Genomic DNA, 11,930 nt, shown 5'->3' with positions numbered 1-11,930 from the left:
TTGATTTTTCTTAATAAGTGTGATTTTCATTTTTTTCCCCTTATGATTTGGGACGAAGGAAGTAATTAGGAAACTTGCAAATGAAACCTATTGTGATGTGAGACATAGGAAAATAATCTCTAAATAAAAAAATGAGCAATTACGTAATGATTAAATAACTTGAGTTAAGTTAAAGATGAATTATATTCAAGAGAATTTAAATTTAAATTCTAGCTAAGACAATCATTTTCAATTGTCTTTAGGTCAGCCAAGTTACAAGTAAAACAATTGAATATTTTTGAAACCTGCAAAGGCTCAAAGTATACTTCCGTTTTGGATAAACAATGTTGACCGCATTTACAATTTTAAATCCCTTTGAAATAGCTAGGAAGTTTATGCTCAAAATGAAAAGAAAAGAGCCAGGAATTTAGTGTTAGTAGTAGTAAAAGATAAGCTTGGTAGGTAGTATTTTCTTTTTGTTGTTGATGAAAATAAGCTCGGTACTTAGCGCTCGTTTGACCTAGCTTTTTTTAGAGCTTATGCAATTTTTATATATTATTATAAGTTTGTCAAGATAGTTTATGATAAAATAGCTTATAAAATTACAATTTTCACTAGTGTGAACTTATAAAATAACATGAAATCTAATTTATATTGCATAAGCTATTTGTATAAATTCTAAAAAAAGCTGGATCAAAGGGACCCTTAGAGAGATTATGGATATGGATTTTTTTTTTGTTTATAGTAAATGGATATATTAAATTGACTAGACTTCATGGTCATTTTATTTTTATCATCAGATCCACTCTATGGTCATTAATTAAATATAGTCTAATTAAAAAAATATATAGTCTAATTATAAATAATTTTGTAATGTATTTTATAAATACCAACCTTAACTCGTCAACTTATTTATATTGACAAAGATGTACCAAAGAAGTGTGACTCTTGAAACATTCCTCAGTCCTCACCATGAGTCCATGATGACATATTCATATATTATCAGAAGCATGATGTGGCAATCCTTGACCATACTTTTATGCTAAAAGCCACCTTAGACTTCACTATATATATCCTTGTAAGTTGTAAATGATTCACAACATGTTAAGGGTTTTGGATAGAGGAAAACAAACAAACTCTCTATCATTAAATCTTCGAAGGCATGATTAGTAAAATAATACTAGTTAAACAACTAACAATATGACTTTGGATAGGGACAGCCAAATAGGTATGATCCCTGAATCAATTCACAGCAAATTTTTGTTGTATTATAGTCAACCCCACATTTTAACGACACCTCCAACACTTACTTTTATAAGCACATGCATGGTGACTTACATTATACATTGATTACATGCATGTTGAACTCTTTGAATAATTATTTTTTAAAATAAATTTTAAAAAGAATAGGATTCCACCATAACCAAAAGCTCATATACATCCTTGACAACTACAAGTCTACAACAAATTTTGCTTAAAATAAACTATATGCTGTCAACTTACAATAGTTTACAATGCCCTTTATTTTTTTTAAACATTCACACCATAAACTATATAAAAAACAACAATTTTTTGTCGAACTTTACTTATCTCGTGGCCGAACTTTGAATTAACATGACTCCTTTTCCCTAGGAACCAGAGGGCTAATAACATAAAACTATATAAAAAAAAAGTGTGTACTATAATAAATATACAAACATATGCAGTTTAAGATGGACAGTAAGAGTTCGTTAAAAAAAAAAAAGATGTACAGTAAGAGTAGAGCTGTAGAGGAAAAGAATAATGAAAAATCAGTGGTTTTATTTCCAGAAACGTGACAATGAGTAGAATTTGTGGTTAAAAGGAAAATTTAACTCCTCCAAAATGAATAAAATGTTGTAAACGGACCCTGTCAACAAACAATTCAAAACTCAAAAGGAGTACAGTTACAATTATTTAAGGATAGAAACGAATTGCCATGACAGATCCCCTTCACTATGCCATGAGATGTCCTATACTTTTCTTTTGCTCTTGAGAGATGCAAGTTCATAGTAAACTGTTAAGGATAAATCAGGACATCATAGGGCAGAAGTGTTAAATGCCAACACAAGATCTGGTGCCGATGCCGAATCAAGCATTCACCGATGATAACAAACAGATACGAAGATAAAAACAGCAGCTTTAACGAAAACAACTATCAAAATATGGAACGAAGAAGTCTCTTTAACACATTTCCATATATTCCTCTTACTTCATAGAATAGCTGGTTAAATGGTACAACAAAACACAAATTCACAACTAACTACATAAAATGGAGTCATAAAATAAAATGGCTATAGTTCAGTCTAAGTGTATGAAAAACCAGGAATTGAGGAAGGATTGACCACCCAACATCCACTGAGATGAACATCATCTTTCCCACTGGGCTGAAAAGCATGAACCTGATGTGAAAATCTACCAACCTCTTCTCTTAATATTTCAAGTATACTGGTCTTAGATCGCCGAATAATGGGAGCCTTGAAAATTGGCTGAGATCCGTTAAGACGCACCAGAACAACAACTTGTATACACTTGTCACTTTCTGCTAATACTTCTACTATATAACATTCACCTCTGCCCTGGTTTGAAGAAGTAAGTTCATAGTTCTGATCCTTGTATAGTGCCCAAATCTCACCTTTTTTAGGGTAAATTTCATATATGCTATTTTCCATGGGTTCAATTTTTAGTGGATGAGAGAACGCAGAGGGAGAGAGAATTTGGAGTTTGGCTTTTTTAATTTTGAAGGAGCCACATGATATTGTTTGTTTCAAGCCTTTTGGTGGCGAGCAGGGTTCAAGTTCAGATACATGCAGCCTTAAATTAGAGGTGGATCCAATCTTCTTGATTTGAACATAAACATCAGGCATACCATCTCTATCACCATATATTGCCCATATCTGACCACACTGAAACATCTCCCTAGATTTTTCCTTATTAAAGTCATAACATGCTCCCACAACTCCAGAATCTTTTTTCAAACGTGCACTATCATTTCCCACAGACCGAGAAGACACAGTTTCCTTAATATTATTGCTAGTGTTAGAATGATCATCAGTCAACTTGCCAGTTGCACATTCACCAGCACCTCCTACATCAATTTTTTTTCTTAAATCTATAGGTGATCTTGGAACTGTCAATGTCTCTCCATGATAATTTCTCTTCTCAGATTTCTTTGGTGTTTTGAAATTCTTATTGGTCTGAATTGTAGCAGCTTCACTTCCTTCCGGTTGACTGTAGTCCCTTTGGCTATTGTTTTTGTCATCCTCTCTGACCATATTTTGACTAGTGCTTGCTTGACCATTGTCCATACTTTTCACATTTGACCTTGACGATCTTCTAATGATTGGTGGAACTCTTTCAGTACATTTACTCTCTCGCAACTTTGCTTTGTGAACACGCTCATTTGACTTTGCCTGTTCAACTTTACGCTTGGAGGATTCCTGGCAAGAACTGACTACATTGTTTAACTTTTCAACCTTCATCTTCACATCACTAGGATCGCCTACTTCAACTCGAGTAACACTCATAGGCAGGCCAGCAGGGTCAAGTTCAAACGATCCTCTTGGAACGTCTTCCCTTTCATTACCAGTCATTGTAAATGAAGGAACCCGGTGTGAAAACCTATACAACTCCTTAGATGGAATACAAAATATGCCAATTCCATTCTGCACAGTTTGCTGAAAGAGACTAACAAACCCTTTCACTTTCCTGAGATAAGCAACTTTAACACCATCTTTCTCATCAAAATCAGATAGGACTTCCACATATTCAAATTGATATTCTGAATTCTTTTCTGGATTGGAACTCCATCCTATATCCCAATGTCTGAAAATTGCCCAAGTTTCTCCCTTCATGGGATATACCAGATAAGAACCTCTAGCACTTCCTTTTGTGCAATGCACCTGGTGAGAGAACATACCGCAATTTCTAGTTTTCTGAGAATGACCGAGTCTGTACTTACCGCATGCAACAGGCAAACCTGCATCATACCAATCAATCTCATCTTTGTGGTTCGGATTAGGTTCCAGCCAAGTATATTCCAGCTTGAAAGGGGAGTGCACCTTCTTGATGTGAGCGTAGAATCTTGGCATACAATCAGTATCATCATAAATAGCCCAGAATTGATTATCAGCAAATGAATCCTCTGTCTTTATCTTGTCAAAATTACTGAAATCTGGATCAGGACAGCTAATAACATCATCAGGAGGGAGATTCGATTTCAGTTGAGAATTTTCAGCTTTGGCCTTTGTATCATCAATATTCGATTTCATTTGTTTCCTTAAATCTGTTTTTTCGGGTTGGGCATTTGCTTTATTTCTTATCTCTCCATTCTGATCAACCACATCGGCAGTAAAACTAGCTGGATTCGTGTTATTGAACCCACCATTTCCAGGTACTTCTTGTTTCTCCACTTTAACAGACTTAAATGATTTATCTTGTTGTGGCCTTTTGGAGGCACTCTCAAACTCTGCTGATGCTGGCTGCCTTGCTCTCTTACTTCCAACATTTGTTGGGATTTGTGATTGCTTGGCTTTGGATGTTGCACCATTGGATGTTCCAGCACCAGCCTTTGTCACTCCTGCAGCCCCATGGCCGTCTTTACTCTTCCGAACTTTACAAGAGGCACCATTTCCAGCACTACATTTTGCCATATATACAGGACAAGAAGGCACAACTTTTTCCTCCGGTCCTTTACCATAAGGTTTTCTGCCATTACTTTTCGATGCTTCTTTTGGCGGCACATGGTTTGGAGGATATTTATGACTGTTAAATGATTGTGATGTATGTTCTGTTGGTACATAGAACCCTATATCATGAGCTTTAAAGGGTCTAGAACATTGTTGACAATGCACGGTGGCATTTACAATGGATCTGTAGTACTGGTACTTAGTATTACAGTGTTGGCATGATGTCCAAAATGTAGGCCGTTCATCCTGTTGATTTGAATTATGAGTATGGGAATGAAAACTATTATGGTAATTTCTAGCATTTTCATCAACTTTCACCCCAAAATAACTCCTATCTGTGTGATGGGATGGAACCTGTGATGCTGTAATTCCAACAAGGCGGCTAATCTTCGCGTTATATAAAGAACGCTTTGTTGGGTCACTCAAGACCCTGTTAGCTTCCACAATCAATTTGAAAGCAGCCTCTGCCCCAGCGGATCTATTTTTATCAGGATGAAGTAGCAGTGCAAGCTTTTTGTACTGTTTCTTTATTGTTGCTTCTTCAGTAAATTTATCAGTCAGAAGTATTCCATACCAGTCCATATCAGAAGTAGAGAGTTTGTTCTGTGCAGCACAGTGAACCTCACAGACAGTAAGGATCTGAGTAATGTTCTGGATCTCAGGAAACAGTCGTTGAGCTTTTCTAGCAAACTTCAGTGCCCCTACAAAGTCGCCATTTTGCATTCTATTTTCAGCAATTTGTTTCGCCCTCAGAGCCTCATCCTTGTTGCACTCCATGAGTAAGATGAAATCAAAACTTAATTACTGTAGTTCCCTCAATCATACAACACACAGATGGGAAACTTCTTCCTTTTCACAAATTTGACACCCAGACACAGTGCAACATTTTCACCTGATTGACACAAGTCAAACCCCCAATGAACCATTAAACAAGAACAACATGAATTGCTTGCATAATCAAAACAAATTGAGTGCGCTAAATGGGTGTTTCAAGCATTAATTTTAGCTGAAATGTGGATATCAAAAGTAAAGTTTGTAATAAGACTTATTGCATGTTTGCATCGACATATGCTCAACCAAAATCCCATTCAAATACAAACAAATGTGATTTTGCTTAGAAATCATTTGTTTCGATATCTTTCTTTAAAATCAAGTTTGGCTCAAGAATCCATGCTTTTGCATTCAACTTCAATATTTTCCGCAACGATAATTCATTCTTTTTTTAGAAAAAACTATGATAATTCTTTTTCTATAAGTGATTGATAATTTAAGCTCTGTTTGGTAATAATACAAATAAGCTAGCTTCATTTTAAAGATGACAAAAATTATTTTCATTCAAAAAAAATCATACAGCACATTTTCTATTTTAAAGATGAAAAATGATTTGAAATAAAATTAAAATATTTAAAAATAAATATATTAAGTACTTCAGTGTCATTTTATTTATAGGTGAGACATATGTTACCCCTTGAAGAATTGTAGGTAATTTACCCAACAACCAATGAAAACCACACACATAAGTAAATTTGTAAGTAGTACCCGCAAACTAACTTTTACTCCACTTACAAATTTGCTTATGTGGCTAATTTTGATTGATTGTTGGGTAAACTACTAACAACTGGTAATCTAGAAAGAAAAAAAAAAACTTATATTTATCAATCACTTAATTTGAACAACTGATTTTACCAAACACTTCAATTTCAAACAGTTAATTTTTCAGCTATCAGCTAGTTTACAACATAGTTTTAGCAAACAGACGCTTAGTCTAATAGGAGTGATAACAACTTTACCAACCATGCAATAAAATGGGAAACAGAGCCAGTACCTGTTTGGCATCAAAAAGAAAATTTCCCTTAATCTATTTCCTTTTCAATTAGAAAAATACAACCATGCTTTCAAAAAAGTTATTTTCACAGTCTCCTTTACAAATCTTTGGAAAGAGAAAACAAATTCAACAAGAAACCAAAAAAAAAAAACTGCAAATTAAAATCCAAATTTGACACAAAACTACAAAAGTAGATCTAAACATTAACTAAAAAAAAACTTGAACGAATCACATGAAAAGCCAAATGATCTAAAATCAGCTATTTAGATTCAAAAGCTAAAAAGCAAAATATATATGCTACCTGAAAGTTTAAAGATTCATTTTCAGCTCATGAACTAACGATAAAAACAACAACTACTACTACAATAATACTCATAATTACTAATAATATAAACAATTACCGTAAATTTTAGGCATTGAAATGGAAGCTAGGTCATGAATCACATAGCATAATATAAACCCTAATTTCAAATCCATTTCAATTAACAAAAAAAAAGTTTGACGAAAACCCCTAAATTGCGATCTGAGAAAGGAACGGACAGAGAGATTGAAGGAATTAGAGGGAAACGAACTTACTTGCACCGTGGCTGCGAGGTTGTTGTACTTTTATCTTCGTCCTCCTTCCTCTTCTGCGTAGATTATGGCACTTGAGTTATTATTTTGTTTGATTGTTTATTTATTATTAATGTTTTTTTTCCTCCTAAATGCGTACAATATAGTTTGTTTTTTTTTTATATGTATTTTTTAATTATTTAATGTGCTAAAGACAAAGAGACTGCCCATTAAGCGGGAAGTGAAAAATTGAAGGTTTGATTCAAAGGAATGAACCCTTGAAAATTGAAATTTGCCTATATATATATATATATATATATATATATATATATATATATATATATATATATAAATTCTAGATAGATGTCCAATTGACTATCTAAACCCTAATCCACATCACCCACTTAAACCAATGAAAACCTTTCATTTAGCCATATCACTCACTTACATTCATTTAATGTGTGGTACTAAATGTTATTATTATTATTATTATTATTTTTATTATTCTGGGTTACTAATCATTTTAATTTTTTTCTTCATTTTATTATTTTGTGTATTTTATTATTTTTGGTTCATAATAGGTTATGCTTTTGCTAATAATCTTTTGTTCAATCTTTGTGTATATAATTAGTTGGTCGATTGTCAAGACTATTTACGGATGATTTTGGTACGCAAATTCATCGTCACATTCTTTTGGTTGATCCAAATAAAAATCAATTTGAAGTGTTAATAAAAAAATAGATAAAATAAAATTTACGGATTGTTTGTATGTTGTTCATGATTTTTATCATATTCAATTTTGAGTACTCGGTTAAGTTGGTTTATCTTTGCCTCAATATGTTTCAAATAAATATAAATGACCGATTTGATAATGAAGTAGTTTATCCAACTCAGAATCCTCCGATGAAATTTATAATACAAAAAAATTATTATGTTCCAACATCAATTTTTTTTCAATGGTCAATTATATGTTAGTAATTTCTAGAGTTATTTTAAAGAATGAATTAAAGATATTGCTAACAAATGTTAATAAAGAATATACCAAGGTGACTTCAAATGTAGTGTATAACTATAAATAACTTTTTTTTAAATGTATAAACACATATTTAATATCTATATCACATACATTTAGATAACTTCTATTGTTACTATTATTTTGATAATACTTATTTTTCGATTTTAGATTTACTACATATACAAATAATTTTTTTATGTTATAGTATAAAACAACACATAAAACCCGTGCATCGCACGGCTAATCGTCTAGTTAAGAATGATTTCTCTTCTCCCAATGCATAGAAACTTCTAAATACTTTTAATGAGTAAAAGAGATTATTCTTTTTCTTTTTTTTTTTCACCACCGGTTTAATCTGGTTTGGGGGTCAGTTCTGACATCAAATTCCCCCTCCCGATCGCAGTTGTGGGGATCGAACCGTGATCCTCCCTACCAAATTTAGCGTCAATCACAACTGAACCAACTAATGATTCCATCATAGTAGATAAATGATAGAAATAAATGATAAAATTAATATTTGTAGAGTACCGTAACTTTTTTACACTTTTAAGATATTAAATGCATAAATTACAAGATAAAATTTTCTTATTAATAAGTTTAACTAGTGTCTCGAATATTGTTTAGCATTTTTCAATAAAATAAATACAGTAAAAGATATATATTATGACCATCGTTAAATTACTTCATTTTAATGACATGATATAGAAACGGGGATATGGTTTTGGTTTTATTGATCCCGACCCGAACCATGTATTTTTTGTTTTTCTCTCTTCTCTCTTTTACGTGGATAAGTTTTCTTATGTGTTTTACATTATTTTGTGATTTTATTGTCTCAGTGCGCCATTGTTTGATTTTCTTATGTTGCATTCATTTAATTTTTTGTCTTGTTATAGTGTTCATTTTATTCGAATTGACGGATCAACTTTGAACAAATACATTCAACCATTGATTGTGTTCATCAATGATCAAAATCGAGGACATAAATAATTCATTTAGAAAAAATATCAGATCAAGTTCACCCTAATCAAGTATTTCCAATATAAAATTTAAGCTCATCCTTTGAGCCAAAAGAAAATATTTAAGCTCATCCTATTCTTGGTATAACTATAAAGAGACCTGGTCGAGCAAATTGATGATCAAGGAACAAAAAGTTTTCAAATAAATGGCAGCATATTCATTCCATACAAGAGGAATAACAACAACATTACAATGACTGAAATTCTCATCGTCTTTCTACCATTCACCATAGTATGTGACTGAAACACCATGCTAACATAATCTCCAATGAATCTGTATCTAAAAGAACCAAGACCTCGTTTATCGAAACACTTCATCAGGAGCTCTTTCTATACAATCAAGTCAATAGTATATGATAGTTTAAATATGATATGATAAAGTAACGTTCCCCACTCCAGCAAATTTGAGACAAGACCACAGTTGCAGACATCATATGATCATTCTGAACAACATTCATGCTTCCCAACAGTAATACAATCGAACTTTTCAAGCTTTTATGCGGACCACAAATGAACCTGCTCAATGATGTTGTAAAAGGAGATTGATTAGAGAAAAACATCCAAACAAGAGAAATTCTCATGCAGTGGTTGACAACTTCAGAACAAATAGAAAGATGCTTGGAATTACAATATTTAACACAAAATGGAGGAATTTTCATGCTGCAATGATAACAGCCTATCATAAATAAGTAGGGGAAACGGCAATAACTGGTATTCCAGAAATAGATTGAAGTTTTAGATCAAGCTGAATCAGTGATAATATTATTAGCCTGCCATTGTGAAATTATGTTCATTTCATGATCTACTGAACACAGACCTGGCTAATGAGATGCTTTAATATATAAATATGAAAAGCATAGACCAACCTATAAATGTCTATACCTTCTAATGTGTAAAAACAAAAATTGTTTGAATTGTTGTAAGTTAACAGAGATTAAGATAAACGTTCTACTAAAGAGAAAACTAAACTTCCTATACTGAACCAACCAATGCAGGGACTGGTAGAATCGTAGTATTCCACTTTACCATCAGCACCTTTTTAATGATTTTATTCCGTAACAGAAAGTTATATAGATCACAAGTAATTTGAGAACTAACTTAATGACATGAGTATCATTGATTATAACTTAAATAAACTAAAACATTTAAAAGAATGATGAAAAAAAAAGACTTGGTGCATGGGGCATCAGAAAGGCTGATGTTTCCTCATCACAGAGACAGTCGTGTGAGCCTCTCAGGTCTTCCTCATGGGGCACAAGCTGAATACTTTTCTAATCACACCACACCAGATTCCACAATACTGGAAGCCCCATGCACTAAGGCCTAAGCTGTCCCAAGTTTGAACATCTATTTGCAAATCAGTCAAAACTGAAGAATGATTCATCTATTTACAAAAGCATACAAGTTTGGACATAATTATAACACACACACAAAAACTTCACCCAACCTAAATTTGATCGAGGAAACTATATCCAAAATCTAACGATGGAACTTTAAAAAGTAACAATGCTCTTACACTCTTGAACTTCTCAGTGTGAGCCATTGAGTATGAACTAGTCTATAACCTATTTAAACTTTTGCAAACAGATCAAATTATTCACATCATACTTCTCACAAGCAATTGTGCAACGGGAAAACATTAAAAATGGAACAAAACTCTTCTCTATCCGTAAAAAAGACTCCCCTTATCTGTGTTTGTGTGTGTGTGTGTGTGTGTGTGAGAGAGAGAGAGAGAGAGAGAGAGAGAGAGAGAGAGAGAGAGAGAGAGAGACGCACATGCTGGAAGGCTTGATATGTCTGCAGAAACTGCACAGGGAATTCCCAAGTTGGAAAGAGCTCCTCTAATGATCCCACACGGGAAATATAAATGCATGCTCATTGCATGTGCTGCCTTAGTTTCAGCTGTAGGTGCAGAATAATCCTCAACTGAACTAACATTATCAGCAGATGGATCAACCGACATCCGTGCAAGCCAGGGAAATTTATTATCTTGCAATACAAAGGTGCCCTACAGCAGAACCAAATAAAAATTAACACAACCATCCAAATCAAAAAACAAAATACCTCATCTTTAAACTCACCCTATGATTAGTTTTCAAATTGTCTATCTGCTTCTTAAATACTTCAGACCAAAAATCCTTGCAAATGAACTTGATTGCCTCCAAATGATCACCAAACCGAGGCCGCTCCATCGTATATCTAAATCGCCGACACACAACAATGCCACATTCTAATCAATTCATTACAATTTCATGATAATTCACTTCAGATATCCATAATAACATACAATTAGATACAACAGCGCTACAGAGCTAAGTTAACCTACCAAAACTAATCAATAATCAATCTCAAGAAATCAACTAAACCTAATTTCGTAAACTAAGTAAGATCAATGTTACTCTGGCGTATCATTCATCACAGATCTCGAGTAAGAAGTAAAATGAAAATGAAACGATAGAGTATAGAATTAGGGTTTAGAACAACCTTTCAGAGAGCTGTTGACCGACCTGATAACCAATGGCTTCGATCCTACGGGCAGCGAGTTCAGGTTTGTTGGCATAGAATCGATTGCAATAGCACGCAACCATCTCCGTCATTAAGCTATCAACGCAACTTTCTGAAACTTCCCTCACCATTTTCTCTCTTTATCTCTCGCTCTGAATCTATGGATGAAATGAAAGAAACTGAATTAGCTTGTGTTGAACTCTGATTCTGAATCTGACTATAATTCGGTGTTCATCATCGTGCTTCACTTGCATCTTCCAGATCCACGCATTGTTGCCAAATGTGATTACGGGCTTCAATGTTTAATTTTTAACTGGGCTTGGACCTTCATT

The 11,930-nt window shown here is 33.5% G+C and overlaps 2 protein-coding genes across 2 annotated transcripts; both read right to left on the bottom strand.

The window, feature by feature from the left end:
• Positions 1–1,759: 1,759 nt before the first annotated feature.
• Positions 1,760–7,349, bottom strand: LOC123890858. Its single transcript, XM_045940567.1, has 2 exons — positions 7,087–7,349; positions 1,760–5,577 (listed from the first exon to the last, which is right to left on the bottom strand). Exon 2 carries the CDS (start codon positions 5,460–5,462, stop codon positions 2,304–2,306), a length of 3,159 nt encoding a protein of 1,052 aa, XP_045796523.1. The 5' UTR covers positions 5,463–5,577; positions 7,087–7,349; the 3' UTR covers positions 1,760–2,303.
• Positions 7,350–9,206: 1,857 nt separating this feature from the next.
• Positions 9,207–11,908, bottom strand: LOC123890857 (trafficking protein particle complex subunit 6B). Its single transcript, XM_045940566.1, has 4 exons — positions 11,578–11,908; positions 11,175–11,292; positions 10,870–11,101; positions 9,207–9,609 (listed from the first exon to the last, which is right to left on the bottom strand). Exons 1-4 carry the CDS (start codon positions 11,727–11,729, stop codon positions 9,581–9,583), a joined length of 531 nt encoding a protein of 176 aa, XP_045796522.1. The 5' UTR covers positions 11,730–11,908; the 3' UTR covers positions 9,207–9,580.
• Positions 11,909–11,930: the final 22 nt, after the last annotated feature.

The sequence above is a fragment of the Trifolium pratense genome, linkage group LG6 (assembly GCF_020283565.1).
Source record: "Trifolium pratense cultivar HEN17-A07 linkage group LG6, ARS_RC_1.1, whole genome shotgun sequence".
Taxonomy (NCBI): Eukaryota; Viridiplantae; Streptophyta; class Magnoliopsida; order Fabales; family Fabaceae; genus Trifolium; species Trifolium pratense.
Note: the sequence above shows the minus strand (reverse complement) of the source record. Positions and strands in the feature narration are given on the sequence as shown.

Coding starts and splice junctions, on each gene's coding strand:
- LOC123890857 (XM_045940566.1), bottom strand. CDS start 11,729: ATGGTGAGGGAAGTTTCAGAAAGTTGCGTTGATAGCTTAATGACGGAG. Junction 11,102..11,174: donor ATTTGAAAACTAATCATAGG/GTGAGTTTAAAG, acceptor GTTCTGCTGTAG/GGCACCTTTGTATTGCAAGA. Junction 9,610..10,869: donor CATATCAAGCCTTCCAGCAT/GTGCGTCTCTCT, acceptor ATCATTGAGCAG/GTTCATTTGTGGTCCGCATA.
- LOC123890858 (XM_045940567.1), bottom strand. CDS start 5,462: ATGGAGTGCAACAAGGATGAGGCTCTGAGGGCGAAACAAATTGCTGAA.